The 21,939-nt window shown below is 33.0% G+C and overlaps 1 protein-coding gene across 2 annotated transcripts; it reads left to right on the top strand.

The window, feature by feature from the left end:
- The first annotated feature begins 4,709 nt into the window (after positions 1 to 4,709).
- On the top strand, positions 4,710 to 20,422 carry LOC138181211 (aminopeptidase N). Of its 2 annotated transcripts, none has more exons than XM_069115911.1 (12): positions 4,710 to 4,905; positions 5,336 to 5,872; positions 6,322 to 6,768; positions 7,291 to 7,474; positions 7,754 to 7,913; positions 12,738 to 12,819; positions 14,998 to 15,347; positions 16,976 to 17,253; positions 17,944 to 18,137; positions 18,746 to 19,051; positions 19,151 to 19,229; positions 19,634 to 20,422. In XM_069115911.1, the coding sequence occupies exons 2-12, from the start codon at positions 5,394 to 5,396 to the stop codon at positions 19,844 to 19,846; spliced, it is 2,772 nt and encodes a 923-aa protein (XP_068972012.1). In that variant the 5' UTR covers positions 4,710 to 4,905; positions 5,336 to 5,393; the 3' UTR covers positions 19,847 to 20,422. The 2 variants fall into 2 exon arrangements, with proteins under 2 accessions (XP_068972012.1, XP_068972001.1); XM_069115900.1 differs by having other exon boundaries at positions 4,710 to 4,910.
- The last annotated feature ends 1,517 nt before the right edge of the window (positions 20,423 to 21,939 follow it).

Genomic DNA, 21,939 nt, shown 5'->3' with positions numbered 1-21,939 from the left:
CGACTGATTGATTCTATAATCTATGCAGAAGTGAAGGGTTCAATAGGAGGAGTTTAGACAAGTATTTAGCAAACAGATTAGCTTCTTCTATAGGACTACGCGCCTATCTACCTTGCGGACGGCGGATTGGACGGATTATTTGCGGGGGGCACGTGAGTTTCCTGGAAGCCTTCCATAGTGAGTAGTTAGTGTCAGCTGTGGGGGACAAATTGGCGAGATACTTATGAAAACAGTAGTTTTTATAAGTTTTTATGATTTTGGTTAGCTTTCTAGTTGCGTTGTTTAGTTTGTATTTGTCATCCGGTGTTCTATGGGTCTGCCATACTCTTCTTAGTCTACGTTTTTCTGCTATTTTTTTTTATATGTAATAGGGATATTCACGTTTGCTGATGGAAATCTTAGTAGGTGTGGAGGAGCGGATAGCGTTTATTATGCTCATGTTTAAGTATTCCGTGGCTGCTTCGATATCTTCATTAGTTTTTAGTGAAGTTAGGGCTGAAGTTGAGTGATTAAAGACTTCTCTAAAGAGCTGCCAGTTGATGAGTTGGTTATGAATAAAGCCATTAGGTGTATTCTCGATAATTGTTGAACTGACTGTTGTTATCACGGGGGAATGATCAGAAGAGAGATCAGCCGAGGAGTTGATTTGGACGTATCTTGGCGAGATATTTTTAGTTAGGAAAAAGTCAAGTAGGTCGGGTATTTTGTTAGTGTCAGTGGGCCAGTGTGTGGGTTCGTATGTGGTGAGGTAGTTGAGATTGTTGGTTATTATGCTGTTTAGGAGATTTTTGCCTCTTACTGTGACCAGTCTGCTGCCCCATTGGGTATGTTTGGCGTTATAGTCTCCTCCAGCTATGAATCTATTGCCCAGGGTGTCAAGGAAGTTATCAGTCTTCTTTGGCGATGGAGTGTCTGGGAGGGCAGTATACTGCTGAAGTGGTAATTATACCCTGGCAGTCTTCTATTGCTACATTTGTTGCTTGGAGGTAGACTTCCTGGAATGATGGAAGTTCGTAGTGCTTAATGCTGGATTTGATTATGATTCCGGTGCCGCCGTGGGTCTTTCCTCTGGGATGTTGGGTATGGTAGAAGTTATAACCATTTATTTTTAGATAGTTTTTGTCGGTGAAGTGGGTTTCAGATACGAGCATTACGTCGATTTGCTGCTGTTTAAGGAAGAGTTCTAGTTCAAATTTGTGTTAAGCTAGACCGTTGGCATTCCAAAGAGCTATGCGTCTTGGTTTTATTTTGCGTCGGGGCGTATTAATTTATCCATGATGAGTGTTAATAGTGATAGCAAATTATTTAGTTGCTCAGATTGTTTTTCTATTAGCTTTTCAAGTTTAGAGACGTTGTCTATGTTTTGTGAATTGGAGACACTATTTTGAGAATGGTCCCTGTGGCTATTCGGATTATTTTGGATTGTACTGCTTGGTCATAGGAGATTGAAGTAGTGGTGAATTTAGGAGGACTGGGTATTTGATTGGTTAAGGAGAATGAAGTAGTAGTGAATTTAGGAGGACTGGGTATTTGGTTGGTTATCTCTTTTGCTCTGGGTTTAGGGTACTTATTTATGTACAGGGTTTTGTAGGCTGGGCAGCCTTTGTAGTTAGCAGGATGGTCACCTTGACAGCGGATGCACTTCGCTGGGGTTTCCGGTGATTTAGTGCACTGGTCAGTGGGGTGTGTAACTGCACATTTAACGCAGCGGAGGGTATGGTTGCAGTATTTCTGCGCGTGACCGTACCTTTGGCACCTTTTACATTGCACTATCTCTTTTTTAACAAGCGGTGGTTCGAATTTTACTATAGAATTCATTAGACGACTGATGTTGCATATTTCCTTATTGTTAGGCTTTTGTTTTAAGTCGATAAAAAATAGAGATAACGGGTCTTTCGAGACTCTATGCCTTATGTTACTGACGTTGATAACTTCGTGACCGTGTTTTAAGAGTTCGAATTTGAGTTCATCTATGTCTACTGAGTGGTGAATGTTGCGTAGAACCACTCGGAAAGGTCTTTTGTGTTTGAGCTGGTATGATGTATGAAAGTTGGCGTTCATGGTCTTAAGTAGTTTGGTGAGTCTTCTATATGCATCAGGGTTTGTCGGCAGGATTTTTACTTTGTTATTATTTATTTTTAGGTTGTAGTCCTTTTTGGAGGTATCTCTCTCTATGGACTTAATCATCGTTTAAATGTCGATGACATCATTAACAAATAATGATGGGGGAGGGGAATTTCTTTGGGTGTGTTGGTTTGTTGGTGGGTCAGCGATTTCCATGGAGTCGTTTGCAGATTCCAATATGACGTATTTGTTGTAGGTGTTAACTTTGATTGTTGATTGTTCGATCTGGGTGGCGTTTGTGTTTGTTTTTGATGCTTCTATTTTTCGTTTCTTAGAATTTTTGGCGTCATTGGTACAGGGGAATCTGTTGCACTTTCGCCACGGAGGAGGTAGCGCGGAGCAATTATGGGTTTGCTCAGGAGAGCCTGGTCGTGATTCCTGGGCCATCATCGAGCTAGTTAATTCAAATTGAATAACTAGTCGAGAGGCTATGAGGCTAGTATTCGAGTAGAGGTTAGAAGTGTAGGATTTTTTCTCTAAAGGATAGGAAATACTTGGCTGCGTTCACTTTCGACGGATGGGCGACACGTGTTGTTTTATGAACTTTACAGAGCACTAGACACACGTCTGCACGCTTCGGCACTCAACAGCGAACTTGCTAAGGACATTACAAAAAAAGTTAACCTTAGTGTGTAACTCTAGCTGAAGGCTACAAGAAACAGCAATAACAATCTACTTATAGTTCTTGTGTTTCTAGACCTTGTAACCCAAAACAACATTTATATTCAAGGGTACAATAATATGAACCTCTCCTTGTTTTGAATTTATTTGCTTCACTAAATTCTATTTGTTACGCCACGAGGCTTACCACAGGCTGTATTTCTAACCGTCGCTCGCGGTCCTACAGTGTCGCAGACAGATCGTCTTATCTGCCCGACGGAACATACACAATGTATCGACGAGCGTGTCATGTAAAATTGGTACTTGGATTGTAGTAAGAAGGCTGAGTCGTAACCCAACTACTAGTTTTCCTTTATAAAACTTTATTATAAAGTTTAACACTTACAAGAATGACACTGAACCGGAGAAAAGGGGTTGTATGAGTGCAGCAACTAGAAGAAGAACAAGAACTGCCCGAACTGGGTGAAGTCTCGGTTTATATATGTTTTGGTTTTAGGATGTTGAGGGGCTAGGTGTGGGTTGTGATGTGGAGAAGTGTCCGAAGGTCGGGGGTCGATGTCTTATCTATGATGTGGACTAAGGTGTGTCATAGCTTCTGTGTAACCGATGATGCGTCGAAGGTCAGGGGTCGAAGCCTTTATCTATGATGTGGGCTTGGACTCAAGGACAGCCTTGGTGCAGGCTATGATGATAGGTGGTGATGTGTCCAAAGGAGTCCAAAACTCGGGGTCGATATCTTATGGTTGAGATGAGATTGATGTCACAAGCGCATAGTTGTCACCAAGCAGCGAGTTGTAGAAACGTCGATTTTGGTTCGTTATTTTTTCCACACAAGAAGACGGCATACGTGAGCATAGGCGATAACGGTGGCGTGATCCGAGCGTAGTAGGGGTCGTCTCCCAGAAAAGACAACGAAAAGGATCGAAGGGCAATTAGTCCCTTCTGAAGAGTCAAACGTTATACATCGAGAGATCTAACGATTAAAATTAAGGTCGCATAGTCTAACGAATTCATTGAGAGATATCGTAAAGTCGGGTCGACTTTCTGTAACATATTTACTGTATTCATTGTTAAACAATTTGTGGTGTGTTCATCATATTATTGTTAAATATTGCCAAATATATCATTTTATGTTAACCTGTTAATACAGTGTTAAATTCATTGAACTACCCCTGTTGTCTTAATCGAAATCGAATCGTAGTGAGAATTTACGCCTCTCGCTGACGCGTTTTCCTCGCAACCGCGTCTCTCCGCGAACGGTCGTAACACTATTCTCTTCGTAACAGCGGTCACCTGTATACAAAAGGTCACGTGTATACAAAAGAAAAGATATAAGTTTTTCTTAAAGTAGTTACTTCAACATTTTCTTTGCCATTTCATTTGCTACCTAAGTACTATTAGATTCTACAATTTTGAAAAATTTTTAAAAGTTTAAATATTGATAGCACTATGATAAATTCTTTTTCTCATATTATAGGGCTTCTTTTTGTGCTTTCGATTTTTTTAAAGAATGATTGTTGAAAATATTGCGTTACCTCGTTTAACTGATTGTTCTTCGATCGGTTAACTCGATAGATGAGAAATTAATGACTCAAAACCTGACCGAAATATTGTAAGAATTAAACATTAGTACGTACAACTCGAAAAGTAAAACATATTTCTTTCATAGAATAATCACGATAAAATTTATTTACATTATCTACTTTACTAAATCAAGACGGAGAATTACCTAACATAATGTAATAATTCAAGCGATATTGACGATAAGACAGAGCCAAACGAACTGAACTACTAAGAACTCTTATCTTGCTAATATCAATGCTTGTACAAACAATCATATTAAAGTATTGCATTGTAATCCATTGCAGTATCGGCAAAGCCTTAAATTAAAATGCGCGTTTCAGATTACAATTGAATGTTTCGAAGAAATTCCGTGAATATAACAGACCATTTTCTGGTCACTATCCGACGATATAATAACTTCGATCGGGACAACGCGTCAATTGATAAGATTAGAACAATTAGGTATATTTTTGATAATAGCGCGTCCATGCGTACCTTATAAAGCATGAACACTTGTAGAGGTAGGCTTTCATAAGGCAATCGTTGACGTGTAACTACCTAGCTGACATTTTACGTAACCGACTGAGCGATTGATTTGTAAGGTATGTTGAGCTAATGACTGACGTATTTTTCCGATGATTTCGAGAAATTGTTACACAAATATCAATTTCTATATCGATCGAAATATGAAAGTCATAATGATCAGAGCTATTAAAGAAGCTATTACGTTTTCTTCTTATCATTAAATCATTCGATAGATTACGCGTATACGATTCCATCTATATTTCTTACGGTATTATCTTCTCATTCGTATCTTATAAATATTTGCAAGCGAGCTAAAACGTTAGATACGTATGTACATTGAAAATCTATCACAGGTTATAAACGATTCTGGTGTAGTATTTAATTACATACGCCCAAATTAACGTTTCGCGTGATTTACAAGTAAAATCGAGTAAAGAAATTTCATCAACATTCACGGGCCGAAATAATAATATATAAATAAATAATATACTTTACAAAATAGAAAATAAACGAACTGTGGGTCATCCAGTGGATGCGCTTGTTAGCCGAATCGATCCAAAATGGCAAGAATATTGATACTGTTCCTTATCAATCTGATGTTCCCGAATCTTCTACTTGGAGACGTGATCAGCTCTCAAGTCGACGATCCAAGCTATAGACTACCAGTAGAAGCCAAACCAAATTTTTATGAGTTAGATTTGACAGTGAATTTGAATTCAAATTTATCAGAAACAGACTTCAAATTTACCGGTAAAGTGAAGATCGACATTGTAGCTGAAATAGAGGATGCCCGGTCAATAACACTGAACATGAAAAACCTCAATGTAAAGAATATTACCCTGTACGATTTAAATAAAACCGCTATTAAGGTGAATACTGGTGTATATGACGACAAACATGAATTTTTAATTATCAAGCTTGATGACAAGCTTAAGAAGGGAAAGGAATACTTGCTTACTGTGAGCTATTCCGGAGTCGTGAACGATCAATTAAGAGGATTTTACAGGAGCAGATCTGCCGACAAAAATGGCAATCTAACGTAAGAATACCTTCTTATATAGTTCGCAAGTCATCTCTTAGATAAATTTTTCATTTTGTATTCATTTTATAATTTTTCATTGATATTCAAAAGAATTTTGATAATATTGAGTATAAGAACATGATAAATAAAAAAACCAATACAAGAAATAAACGCTGTTAGGTAGTTATATAATATTATTTAAAATTAGTTAAATTATTCATTTTGAATCTAATTGGCCAGAAAATTTTGCACGCCATCATTTCGCTTAACCCCTTAACCTACGATTTACGTTCGAGAATTTACGTTTGGTCCGATCATCTACTGCGGGCTATGCCCGTAATATTTACGTTTGGCCTGATCATCGTACTACGGGCTATGCCTGTAGTTGTAGGTTAAGGGGTTAATAAAGCGTAAAGAAAAATTACGACTGACTGTTGCATTTCGAGAACTTTATTTTCATGTTGCAGATATGTGGCTGCAACTCATTTCGAGCCAACAGGTGCACGATTAGCGTTCCCTTGTTGGGATGAGCCTGCTTTCAAGGCACGCTTCAACATTTCTATAACCCATCCGAAATCTTACCTTGCGATTTCGAACATGCCAGTTGAAGAACTAAAAGTGGAAAACGACATGAAGACAACTAAGTTCAAAACAACTCCACGGATGTCCACTTATTTAGTGGCATTCATAGTCTCCAATTATGAATGCAACGAAGATGGCATGTTCAGAGTGTGTACTAAGCCACAGGCAGTGAATCAGACACATTACGCCTTAGAAATGGGTAAAAAATTGCTAGACGCTTTAAATGAATATACCGCCATCAATTTCACCCATTATGTACCAAAAATGGATCAGGTATCGCTGAAGGACTTTTCGGCAGGGGCTATGGAGAATTGGGGTCTCGTCACTTACAGGTAATTGTTGCAGCCCGTAATCAAAGTTTATCAAGATCACAATTCGATTTAACAGGTCAAAGTTCAAATTTCAACGGCGAACTCATCGAATGTTCGACCAAAGCGTATAAGAATTTTTAGGAACGGATAATGAATCAAACATATAATATACCAGTAGAGTTTTAATGGTGTGCTTTCTTAAAATTAGAAATTTTATTTTTAAGAAAACCAAATGTCATGGCTTTTTGTCTACATGAGGTTTATACATATGCATATCTAGTTTAGAAATCTGATTCATCAACGAATAACGTTTATAATTGCTAAGCTACCGTTAAACACATTCTTTTAAATTGTCCCAAATATAAAGAGCCTCGCTCTAAATTCCAGATTAAGAAAATTCTAAGTGCAAATATCAGTGACAGTAAATAAATTTTAAAAGTAATCATATCTCATGTATAGATCTGCAGTTAATGCAATATTAAAATCTATTTAAAATATATTATATTTTTAATGGCAGACATCAATCGAAACTTTTCATTTTAGGGAGTCCGCTCTCCTTTATCAAGACGGTGTTACCACAACTCGTACGAAGCAAAGTATAACTACGATTATAGCCCACGAATTTACGCATCAGTGGTTTGGAAATCTTGTTAGTCCAGAATGGTGGACGTGGATTTGGTTGAATGAAGGATTTGCAGACTACTTCCAATACATTATTACTCATAAGGTAAGTGTAATAAATGTGTAATAAATGTCTTCTACTTATATTCTATTAATTTGTTATAAGAGAATTGTTATAAACTGGATAATAAATTTTTGTTGCATTCAAAATTTCAATTATCAGTTGCTCATATTTTATATGACTATTAATATAGCTATGCATTCTACGTATGTTTCTGACCTTTACATCAATTAACAACTAATATATCTTTCACCATTAAATTCTCGCCGAGTACTTTAAACGTATTCTTGTATCATATCTAGTACATTTGTAATATATTTGTAGGTACTACCCGAATGGCGATTAGACGAAGTGTTTGTCGTTGACAACATACAAGGAAACGCTTTTATTGCAGATGCAGGCGAAAATCCGCGTCCCATGAACAAGAACGCGAACACGCCTCAAGAAATTAGTAGCTTGTTCGACAATATTGCGTATCAGAAAGGTAAGAGATTTTCTCATTGTTATTAGAAGTAATTCCCAATACATATGTTCGAGAATATTAAGAGCAAAGTTCGACGCAACATTTTTAACATCAGATAAAAAATATAAACGAATACGATGTGAGCTTCAACAGTTTCTACTTATTGGCCAATGTCAAGGGTAAGAGATAATAGGTACCTATCAATATAATATAGGTATCTTATCAATTAATTCATATATTAAACCTTAAGCCTAAACAATATCAGGCAAAAGATAAAAGGTGAGACTTTCGACGATAAATAGTTGGGAGTCGTCCTATAACGGATCTGTTTGTAATTTTTGCAGAATTTAAATTTTTCATATAGAATCATCGAAATAAAATACACACACTATTGCTCATGAAGTACAATACATACACTATAATTCGCGAAAATATATGAACTCGTATGAATATATTATACAAAACAATATATTATACATTTGAAATTTCTTTAGGCATTGTCATGAGATATGACTGTCATGATTATATTGGTACTATTTATAAAAAGATCTTTTGATAAAATATTTAAATAGAAAGTTATAAAATATTTATTACAAGTATAGACTTCGCAAAGATTAACCAAGTATTCCAACAGTCAATTATTCATTACACTGTTTACGCTGTTCATTAATTTTTTACTAGCAATAAGTGTATTTCTTGCAATAAATTACTGCTAATTATACTTTTGAGTTAATTACAAATTTTACCAACATAATCAGGTAGTTATGTTTCATTAATGAAATTTTAAAAAGTTTCGAGTAACGGACACAATATATCCATCCATAATTTTCAAAAATTTTCTACGGCAAGTGTTCACATACTTTCATGAAGCACTTTAAGTATTCGGACACCTTAGCCGATTTGCAACAGAAGAAAATTAATGTTAATAAACTACGTAAGTAAATGAGCAACTTATGATCAAAAACAGCATATATCATCTTCTCATAAATATCTCTCAATAAATAGTAAAATCTAATTATTCTCCTTAAAGTTCACCAACAGTATTGTAGGATCTTTACTACAATTAATTTATTTACAATAAATGGATTAAACAGGTGTTGGTTAAAAAGGAAAGGATGGTTATTTAACGTGAACTATATACAATAATGTATACTATATACTATAATTTAGACAACTAAATAGTTAATTTGCAACTCTCGTCATTACGGATACAACGCTCTCTCTTACGCGGACCACACTCTCTCCACAACGCAATTTGCACTCTGACTTCTCGATTGACACTCTTTGACTTCTCAACTCACACTCTGACTATTAATTCGTCTTTCTCCCTTAGCATCCCTTTGTCTTTTGACAGCCCCACCACGCACGTGTTCCGCAACCGCTCATGGCTATCACGTAAAATCACAAATCACAACTCACAACAGATTATATAAAAATAACAAGGTTGAGCCGAAACACAACTATTAACTTTCTCTTTATTACACTTTATTATGCACTTAATAGTCACAATTGAGTATACACTGAATTGACACGTATATATTACACTTTACTCTAACAACTTTATATAAATTAAGTAGGCGACTGATCTAAGGGTAGAAATCCGGTAAAGAGATGTTAACTGTTCGAAAGATGAAAAATCATTCAAGTTTAGTGACGATGTTGTGGCGGAGGAAAGCTAGTGATGGGTGGGTCTAAGGACACGAAAAGAGCTGATTTGTTAAGGGCAAGTTTTCATTAGGAAAGTGAGGGAAATAGACTTCGCTGTCAATTGGCTGATTTTCTAGGTTGGTGGGTGAGGAAGGGTGCTAACCGCCCTTGAGAGAAAGTTGCTAACGGAAGATACCGAACGCGAGAAAACTAACTTTCCCATATTTTCCCGTAGTAAACAAAAATATAAAGAACACTCGGAATAAAAGATGCTTGTTTTTGTCTGAAGGACCTTAACCATGAAAATGCCAAGATTTATAGTGGGTCCTTAAGATTATTGAGGGTACGCAGCAAGGATGTGTAGACATCTGGTTGCCATCTTGCCCTCGGTGTGCGGCCTGGTCTCTGATGTGGATTGATGTTACATGGCCAGGGTCACGCAGGCCTTTTCCGCGAAACTATTCGATTGAAGGACCGACGGTACATTGTTGGGCCTGTCGGCACTTCGGCTTTCTCGCGACATTGTTTATAGTTCGCCAGATATCTCTTAGGCCTTTCGTCCACGATACTGTCTTAGATTCCCTTTTACGTTTATTGTCTACCACGTGTTAGCATAGAAAGTTGGTTTTCTTCACATCTGGTATGTTCCGTTAGCAACTTTTAGCACCAACCGTCTTATTACCCAATCGGAGACGGTGTCTACTGCCCTCACTTCCTTAACCAAAATTGTCGTCAACAAATCCGATAGTCCCGTGTCCTTAGACACACCCACCCCTAGCCTTCCTCAAACACAGTATCGTCAGTAAAACTCACTTATTCTGTATCTTCAGAATAGTCAACATATCTTTACCGGTCTCTACCCTTATAACAGTCGCGTAATTAACGTATCATTGTAACTAACTCTTACATAACGTGGTTGGAGTGAATTGTGATTTATGTTAATTCAGTGTGTATTACATTGTGCTTGCTGAATTCATAATAAAGTTTAATTAAAACAAAATTAATAGTTGTGTTACGACTCAGCTATTTTATTTCACCAACCAACTCTTAAAATTTACGTGACAATACTACAGTATCTTAAAATTTGAAATATGATAAGAACTATTAGATTCGAATAACTTGAATAAATTATTAGTTGCTTGAATAAATTATATTATAAGTTTCAATTCATTCAATTATATTGTATAGAAAATCGTTTCTATTTCATTTACGACTACAGCTACGGACTACAGACTACATTTACTTATGTATATAGTTTACGGATAAATAAGCTCTCCATAATGTTGTCACGTAAAATAACAAAAAGAAAATAAAAAAAAGAAATTTGAAGTAAAAAATAAAAAAAAGAAACTTTATTTTTCTAACAACAATCCACTTTACAATCCACTTCCGAACTCTAGGCGTGACTTTCCAAGACTGAAGCTCTTACAATTTGACTTTCGAGTATCCGATTACTTTCTTTTGTCATCCCTCAACATCCCCACCGTCCATGCATTTGCTAGGCGTTCGCGACCGTTGCCACGTGCTCTTTTTTCTAGAACCTTCGGTGGAAGGACCGTTGGGATGTTGATGGTTCATTAGGCACTTCAGCGATATACATTGTCGCTGAGTGCCGCCACATCTTTATCTCCATCGTCAGTCCATCGGATTTGAAGTATGCCGGTCGTGACAATGTCTTAGTAAAAATTTTGTTGAAAAATTGTATCATAACCGGTTTCACTCTACAAATCAAATTAGTTGATTGCATATCTATTAGTTATTTATAAGTAACTTTCCTGTCATAATAATATAATACTAATACAGAATGTCGTCATTATTTATTAACACATAATTATTAATTGTGATACTCTAATTAAATTGCAGTATACTTTTGAGTGCTAGTGAAGATACATTAGAATGACGTTGATTATATTTCCTGAATATATTATTAGTATGACAATTAATTGATTAATTATTAATATTAATAATTTCTATGAAGAATAAACGTTCAAAGAGAAGAATAACAACATACATAGCGCAGATCATTGAAACAAATTAATATTTTGTCAATAAAAATATGAGAAATATTTAAAAAAATAAGTACTTAACTTGTCTACATAAAAATTGGAAAAAGTAGGTTTATTGTATTGCATTAAATAAATTATTTAATGATAAAGTCGAAAAGTGTTTTATGAAAATGTAATACTAATAGAATATTTAAAAACAGCAATCTAACAGTAATATAATAATGTAACATTGTAAATACTAAGCTAGCTTTTTAATGGAAAAATGGACTTTAGATGTAGAATTTCTTGAGGATTGTAGATTAATTTATTGACTATCTCTCTGTTCTTATGACAGCATTTTCTCTAATCTAATGGAAATAATTTTCCAAGCTCAAGATGTTAATGTAAAGATGAACATCACAATCGCTGGATCTTCCAAGCAAGTTCTAAAGCATTAGAAAAAATAAATAAATTGGAGAAATCATTAATGGTCAAAATGCGTTATTTGCTAATAGTATTTATAAGTTAAAAATTTGTTGCACATATTGCATACAGAATTAACTGGAAAAGAATCCTACCTACTGTACCTACTGTGCAATATATTGATATTATAAAATCTAAAAAATATAATTATTATAAAAGATTTTTACCATTATCATTTTTGCTTTCCAAGAAGTGTAATCGAATTTGCGAACAAGGATATTTATTCAAAGACTCTAAAATATTATTATAAATATAATTTGCTATCTTACATTGCTCCTTCTAGTTAGAAGATTATCGTATAATTTAAAAAAGAATGGTATAAGTCAACAATGGTCTGCGTAATATACATATTTGCATATGATGGAACAGTGAAGGGTCAAATTGTATATCTTTTATTGGTGAATTTATTCAAACTTTTTAAATAAAACATATGAAACGTACGCGACTCACTTGGTGAAGCATTTCTTAACATGAGAAATGTTTAAATTGAAAAGAATTTTTACTATTTCTCTTTTGCAATCCTTAATAACAATGCAATTAACAAAAGTAAAAATAAAAAAAACAAATTAGATGCATATACAGATGTATATTATTTGATCCTCGAAGAGATCTAGATATTGTTTACATTTGCATGTTTTGAATAATGAATAATAAACATAAATAATCACTATTGAATAATAATCATGAATTATTAAAAACCAATCTCTAATGTATATCCATATCTTTGCAGCGGGGTCAGTTATTCGAATGATGTCACACATCTTGACAGAAAACGTTTTCCACAAGGGTTTAAAGGAATATCTCAAGCAGAAGTACGTATATTTATGTCATTTATATGATACAAATGTCGAGTTCTCGTTGTGGTTAGAGGCGTGTAACGAATTTTCATTTGAATTAGCCATTGTTGTTATACAATATAAATGATATTTACTGGTACAAATATGATTATTACAGAATTTGACAAGTAACCGTGGCGATTAGATACTCAAGATGCTAATGACAATGATCTTAGGTTCAATAACGAATCCACGGTCGACGGGATAGCAAATGCGCTTTCTTCCAAAGTCTAAATCAAACTGAACTTACGTGTCCGCAATTCAAGTGTAACTAAACTTACTTGTCCACAGTACAAGTAGAACTCAACTTACTGCCTTCTCTGTACCTCTCTGTACCCCTCGGATCAACTATATTTTTAAGGAGGGTTATACAACTATTCCATACGTTAGGTAAAACGTCCATCCCGTAACCGTGGCTACGTTTAGCGACCAATTGTGTCACCTCGAGCCCAAGCCCACCGTCACAAATCTCGGGCAAACATAATCGGATTGAATCATAAACAACTACTTCTAAGTTTTATTATTTAAGTACAGCTATAATAAATAGTCTAGTCTAAAGTATTGGGGATCTTCCCAAAAATTCCAAAAGAAAGAGGTCCCGATGTCTTTTCATCTCCGACATATATATATATGTCGGATAGCATCTTTTTCTTACCACCGATATGGAGATTGACCAATTAGCAGCAACGCCAATTCCCCTCACCTTCTAAACGAAGGCTATCCTCGACGAATCCAAGGATCTCGTGTCCTTAGACACACCCCATCATAGTTTTCCTCTGCAGCATCATCGCGACGGAAAGTCATTCTCTCGTGAAGTCGTATTAGCGAGTTACTTAGCGTCTGCACGCTCGGTGGATATTCCACGTTTTAACAAAGAGTCCGACTTAGATTTTGTGAGCATGTTCATCCATCATCCCGTTGACCGCGGATTCGTTATTGAACCTAGGATCATTGTCATTAGTTTCTCGAGTATCTAATTACCACGGTTACTTGTCCAATCCTATAATAATCGTATTTGCACTAGTCAATGTCTTCTCTATTGCATAACGACACTGTGTAATCCAAACGAAGATTCGTTTCACGCTCCTAACCCTAATCCTAATGCGAACCCGACATATGTATATATTGCGGCGTTCATACAAATTAGATCGCTCATTACAACATTTATGCAAAAAAAAAAAAAAAAAGGAAACGTTATCAAGATTTTTGACCAACAAAATCTACAACGTAGATCTTTACGAATTTATATATGTCTACAGAGAAACGTGTATTTGTAAGCAATTGTATAGGATGGTAACGTTTTAACCTCTTCGATCCGACCTTTTCCTATTTTGATTCTATTCTTTTCCCTCCTAGAAATTAAGTACTAAGCTGGGCATGAATGTACATCAAACTTAAAACTTGTATTTTTAAAATTGGGGCCTATGAGATCCAGCAGCTTTTTTAGATGGGACATACATACGTGTTCCAGTAATGATAAGTAAGGTTAAACGCTCTCAACCTTTTATCATTGTATTATGCCCTTTGTTTATTATAATATATATGTATAGATATACATATTTATAAATCTATCATTTCTTATTATACATAATATTTTGTACAGAATATTTTGCAAAGGGGAATTTCGCAACTCATACAGATTGTATTTATCCTTTGTTTTGACATCTTCTCATATTCTGCTTTCAGACATATTGTTGATATTTATATTTAGCATTTTCCGCAAGTCTTCTGATACTACTCCTTTATTGGTACCTTTTTCGCGATTAAAATATATAATTACAACCTCGATTTAAGCATAAAAATGAAAAAACCTAATGGGATATATGTATCCAAAAGAAGCACATGTATTTTCTGTGCTCAATAAGATCAATAAAAAAAAAAAAATGATTTAATAATATTTAAACAAAATAGGTACTTTACGCTATGAACTGAAAGAATACGACAAAAATTTTTAGAGTATCGTTCAATTACTTATAAAAATACGATTTTTGTCATTGTGACTCTACAGTCATATACACTTCCCAAATAAAAATTAAATATTTGTAAACATTTTTCATTTAGAAGACATTTACATATGTTTGTTATTAGTTTTTAAAGTTTTAGTCTTTTGTTTTGCCTACAAATCATATTAACGAGAGATAAAAATTGTTGCAGTGCAGGGAATGTTGCTAATTCGACAAATCTTTTCGAGCATCTTGGAAATAATAAAACATGGGATGGAGCTTCGTTCGGGAAAATCATGGACGGATGGGTGAACAACGCAGGATATCCGGTTGTGAATGTAAAGCGAAACCATGACGATGAAATGCTGTTAAGTCAAGAACGATTTTCATTTTATGAAACTAAAAATGACGCAAACTGGTGGGTGCCTATAACTTACGTCAGCTCGTCTAGCATGAACTTTAATAATACAACTCCAATTATATGGTTAAAACCAGGCCGTAATGAAACGATAAAAGTTAATAAGACAGAAGGATGGATTATTGTGAATACACAGCAAGCAGGTGTGTAATATTGGCTATATTTAAAAATGTCTAGTACAGTAGACTATGATTATCATCATCAATTAATGGGATATTTTGGGGTGATTCCTTGTAAGATTAAAATATAACAATGAAATCAATACATTTTCATTGTAAGGTTTTGATCCTATTTAGTTTTAATATTTATAGAATACGTAATTGAAAATATAACTCTGTTAAAAAGTATGGGGCCATTTCCTTGCAACTAATAAATTACAACAACTAATACTAATACAACAGTAGTAATACATGAAATAACATATTTCATTTTAGGTTTTATTGGGCACTATATTCGTCACATTATCTATGATTTCGCATAATTTCTACCCAACATAACATATTTTCGACCTCGTAACAAATTGAATACATAAATAGTTCCAAAGCGGAAATATACCATATAAAACAAACCATATAAAAATTCAAGAATTCGAAAGATCTAATGAATTTTTTTCTTTATATGGATGAAATACACTGAATATACATATATTAAAATTTATTACTATAGGTTTAATATCAATACTTTTCATTTTAGGATGGAATATGTTTAAAAATAATAGATATCCTGATACGATTAATGTGAAAAATAAAGAAATGGCGCGTTTCATGATTATATATTTCGAATAATCAAGCTTCTGTAGTATAACTATTGTAGTACTAGAAAGACTGAATTAAAAATTCCTATACTCATATACACGATCAAATTACTGATCTTGAAACAAGAATTTAGGAAGTAATATTTAGTCAGTGAATTTTCTAATTCTTTATTTATTCATTGCCTATTTTTCCTCTAACAAAAATTTAATTGTCCATTTTTAATATCATCTTTTGCCCTATAAAACTATAAATAGAATATAAGTGTTTTTTCAGTAAATAGATTTGAAGAAAATTTAATACATAGCTGTTTTGAGACTATTAACTAAAACATATGTAATACAAAATAATTTTAACTTTCTGAATGATAAACTGATGCTTAAGTTACTGCGTAGAAAAAAACAAACTATTTTTATGCAGGGATTTATAATGATTTAATTACGCACCAATAATTGCAACTTAAATTGAATGAATGTTCAATTTCGTAAAATATAGTTGCTGTGAAAACTTATGAAATCTTTACATAGTTAGTAACAACATGTTTATGTAGTAGTTAGAAACAACATGTTTATTATTATGCAGCTTTGTAAGAATTGCAAATTTAAATTTCGAGCTAGGAAGCTTACATATCTTGAAAAGGTGTTCTTATAAATATTTCAATACAATAATAATTATCGTAGCTTTAAATGTCATAATAATTTAATATTTTAATATATAAATCAGACAATTACAACATGTTCTTAATTTATAATTGTGTTATCTGAAAAATCATCAATTTTTAATAGTTTAACTATTTTGTAAAAAATTTCAAATATTTATTATACTGTAAAAGTATATCTCAATGTTATAAAAATATGTGTATGTATTATATTAATAATTAACTAAATTTTTTAAAAAGCGTGCAAGATAATTAAGCCAACCGTTATTATAAATATATCTGAATTGGTCTAATCTTTTGCAAGATGAATAACACATACATACTTTCATTTTTTAATTAGTAGTTGCTCGGTTTGTTTTAGGTTATTATCGCGTGAACTATGAGCCAGAAATGTGGAAACTGTTATCGATGCAGCTGAATTCGGATAACTACGAGAATATCCACGTCGTAAACCGTGCTCAGTTAATCGATGATGCCTTAAACATGGCTCGCACTAACCGATTGAACTATATGGTTGCATTGACACTCACACTTTATCTTGAGAGAGAAACAGATTACGTGCCTTGGCAAACGACCTTCAGGAATATGCAATTTTTGCACAACATGTTACGTACTTCTGTACAATATAATAATTTTATGGTATGCATATATTTATAACATAATACGACTTAAAGAACCGAAATATTTTAATTCATAATTTCTGATATATTTTACTCATATTGGTAATTATATAGGTTATTATATAAGTCCAGCAGGTATGAACTATTTTTCCATAATAGTTATATTAATAACGGCTATTCTATTGGTGATAGAGAAATTGTTTTTAATTATTTCTAATTTATAGAATTATTAATTTAGTTTATTTTAAAAATTAAGTTTTTAATCGACTAAATAATATAGTAGTCATATATTATTATACACATGATAGAAAATGCCTACAAGTGATCTTTTCTACTGTAATTTTTGTCCAATCATTCTATGATAAGTAGACTCCAAATATTTATGCAAATTCATACTTTTATGAACACACCTAAAGGATTAAGACCCAGACAGAAATTTAATTTACCTATTAAATACTAAACAGAGTACTGTACTTTGGATATTTTATCGACTTTTACATATCATGTTCATTCATAATATTTACGGTCTTGCACGTTTTCTATTTTAAAACAGACAATAGGCAATTTTACACAAAAGATAACAGGCAGAAAAGATCGAATGTACGTAATAGAAAGGATGCACATATTATATTCCTTCCGAAAGATCTTTTTACTCTAATGTAACCAATTTTTCTATTTCTGTTTAAATAAAAATTCAAACTCGTTGCAGAGTTATATTCGAAAAATAATGAAATCCGTGACGAATCAAGTGAGGTATAAGCCGTATCAGAAAGGCGAAGAGCTCGATATCGTGAAACTTCTTAGGGTAAACGCAATGGAATGGGCCTGCAGAGCTGGCGTTGACGAATGCAAAGATTATACCAACAGAGAGTTCAACGCATGGTTAAGTAATTCCAGTAGATCGTAAGTTGATATTTTTGCTGTCATTTGTTTCTTTTTTAATCTTCCTTACCTTTTATTGTTAACTTATTCACAATAAATGAAGATTTAACGATGGTGTATATCATTTTCAAATCTTGCGATTATATTGTTTTCCAATTGTTAAACGTAAATGCATTTTATTGAATCATGACGATTGCTATAATTATACGAAAACGTATGTATCACGCGATAGTAAAAGTTAATTAAAGAATATATATATATATATATATATATATATATATATATATATATATATACACATAACATATAAATATATAATATATGATATGTATATAATATAAATTCCTGACTATTCCGTTTTCTATATCATTTCCGATCGCTAGAATATTTCTTATGATTGAGAGAAATGATCGTTAATTAGTGTGCGTTATTCCTGTTTTCAATTATATGCTAAAAGTTTCTTTGAAACATTAGAAACCCTTTTTTTCGATTGAAACGAAAGCAAGACGTTGAGTCACAAAAAATGGAGGATCGAAGCAGGATTAAATGATATTGCCGATATCGAGATAGTCGGTATGTGTAGCGCAAGATGAATTATTTAACAAAAAAAGTAATTACTTTATTTACAGATTTGACATTGACTTGAAAAACAATATTCTCTGCGATGGAATAAGATCTGCAAATAAAAAAGTGTGGAACTACACTCTGACCGAATTGTTGAAAACAAAGGACGAAGTCGAAAAAAAGAGTTTACTTTCTCTCTTGGCTTGTTCCGAGTCAATAAATATTCTGAAGGAATACTTGCACATGTCCATTCAGGAAAACGCAACTGTGACATTTAATAATGCAGTTCTAAATGTAGTGTCTCAGAATGCAAAGGGTGTCAGCATTGCTCTGGAAGTGCTCATTAGCGAAGTTGAGAAGATAAAAAAATTGTAATTGACAATTGGAATTGTTTTCATCGTTGAGAATCCGATTAAATAATATAGAGGTGTGATTGATTCGGTATAATCTACAGAACTTTTTGATTTCAGGAACAAAGCCGAAGACATCATCAAATCGAGTGCTGACATAATTGCAAGCGCAATTACAAATAAGGATCAATTTACGCAGGTACGATAACGTTTAATTAAAATATATTAACTTTAAAACTTTATTTTAATTCTTTTTACTTTAATTAAAAGCATTGGTCGGTCTTTATCACAAAATGAATTTTAACAAAGCCTCTAATGTAATTTTTCTTTTTCCTTATGGAAATATGCTTATTGAGATTTATAATTGCTGATTATATTCCTTCCTTGTGGTTTTCCATTATATAGTAGTAACTTAAACTTCATACTAGTAAATATATCTATAAAAATTATGAAATTTGCTTGGTACTTAAGTAATTAACAATCGTTCGTTTATTAACTTTTGAACGAGTAACCTGTATGTTTGCCTAAGCAGTATGTATCATTTTGAGTAAGTTTCTCCAGTTATAAATAATTAATAGTATGCAATCATTTTTTACTTGACAGTTAATTATGTTTTTGACGAAGGAGAGATTGAAACCAGACACTCTTCAGACTATCTTATTGAAGGCAACCAGAAATTTGGAATGGCTTAACATCCATCAAGAAACCATTGAGAACTGGTTGTACACTCACAGTCACTATTTCAACTCCTCCAGTTCGCTGACGTTTGCAACGCTTCTCATTATATTCTCAATATTTACTACCAGATTTTACTAAAAACTTATTCAGTTGAATTGTAGTTAGAATGTATTCAATTGGTTCATCGAGCAACCGAGGCACATAAAAATACAATTAAGTATTAGAACAAATCGAGAATGATCATCTGTATAGAATGCATTAACACGATCATGGAATCAATGATTCGATAGAGAAATATAATATACAATCCATGAAGATTTGGAATATTTTTATAATTTAATGTGATTGTAGGGAAAGCTATTTGGTCCAAATATATTTTTATATTACGTTAAAAAATATTTAATAAAGAGTGAAATCTTAATGTCGTTCTGGATTTACTTATTTGATTCGTACAAGTTAATCTACTTACAATAATATTAACAAAGAAAAGCAGTATCATTATAACATGAAAAATAAATAGTAACTTTAATCGTATGAATCTGTTTAGAAATATGTTACATATTAAGTAAAATGCATAATTTGTATAGTAAATGTTCTTACACAGGTCATACATTGGTACAATCATGTATGTATATAGGTATTATGTCATTTACTTAGAACTACAGTTATTGTTTAATAACTTAATATTTTGTAATATTATAAATAATATTGTAACTGTATGAATATAGATATATGATAAAGAGACTTAAGAATAAATAAAGTATTGAGTGACTTTTATAATTTTATATGTTCGCCAGGAATAAGACAATATACATGTATACTTTTAACCTTTTGTCTTCATCAGCCTTGTTAACTCTGGCTGATTCCAACTTCTTAACTCTTCAACTCTGGGTACTATTATGGTATAAATGCTAATGTAACGGTCTCTTATACAGAGTGGATCGGCAATTATAAAAATAACCGGGCACGGGATGAATCTATATGAAAAAATAAGTTAAACATATAGAATACAAATTTTTCATATGACGCTTCGTTTCAGAGACAATCGAGTTTGAAAATTTGTCATGTATACTTCAACTGGACTAATTAATACGAGATTATCATACATGTAAAAATCAGTTTAAAATATTAAAGAATATTTTTCCGTTTAAAATCTCATTTTCAAGAAAATAAATTTTGAACATGTTTAATTACGAACTGATCTGATACATACGCATGACACATTTTCAAATTTACTTTTCTTGAAGAAATAAAGCATCAGACGAGAAAATTGTATTCTACATTTTTTACTCATTTTCACATGTAGTTTAAACTCCTATCGACTGTTTATTCTTCTTTAATCCGGAAATTACTCCAAATTTAGATATACTTGTCAAATTTTCAAACTCGATTTTCTTGAAAACGGAGCCTCGGATGAAAAAGCGTTATGCCAAAATTTTTTCTTAGTTTTTTATGTAGAATCACCCGTTGCCCCGTAGTGCTACGATTTCCGTCCTAACCTGTATGATAATAATTACAGCAAGATATTTAAATGAGAATAAATTAAATTAAAAATAAATTAAAAAAGAGAATTATAAAAACGAGAATAAAAAGATTGATATTTTTTAAATAATAATTTGCGGGAGAAATGGATAAAGCGAGGGGTGAAAGTGGTACTTACCTTTGACGGGTAGTCCCTTAGTATATACATTTTTTTCGTTCTGCAAGTGAAATTGATTATATTTGTTATAATTAAAAAATACCTATAATAAAAGTTATATGTGTATAATATATCTTTAATAGAATATGGGAATTGAAGGAGTTTCCGTCGAACCTTCGTAGAGATAAAACGTGTTTACAAGCAAGTGTCAGCAAGTAATAACGGAAGTACAAGCAAAGGTGTTTAAACTAATCTTATTAGAGCAACAGCTTTTTAATTTCATCGTTAACTTAAAAAGAATAAAAGGGAGAACTGCAACTGTCTCTGATTACGGAGACATTTGCAGATATGTTTTTAGAAATATAGCATCGGCGACAGCAAAATTCCATCCTACTACATCCTATGAAAAAATGATGCAACAAGTCCAACATCCTACAAAAGAAATTAAAAGACCTTATAGTGCAACAATATACAGTGATGATAGATAATATAGTCTGCTCACTAGAGCTATTGGGATGAATTTGACCTAATCTAACGGAACTTCCTTGGATAAATCGCTGCCAAATATTGTAAAAAATAAATATTTCGTGTT

Source organism: Bombus flavifrons, chromosome 1 (assembly GCF_040668555.2).
Source record: "Bombus flavifrons isolate JBK064 chromosome 1, iyBomFlav1_principal, whole genome shotgun sequence".
NCBI classification, from domain to species: Eukaryota; Metazoa; Arthropoda; class Insecta; order Hymenoptera; family Apidae; genus Bombus; species Bombus flavifrons.
Note: the sequence above shows the minus strand (reverse complement) of the source record. Positions and strands in the feature narration are given on the sequence as shown.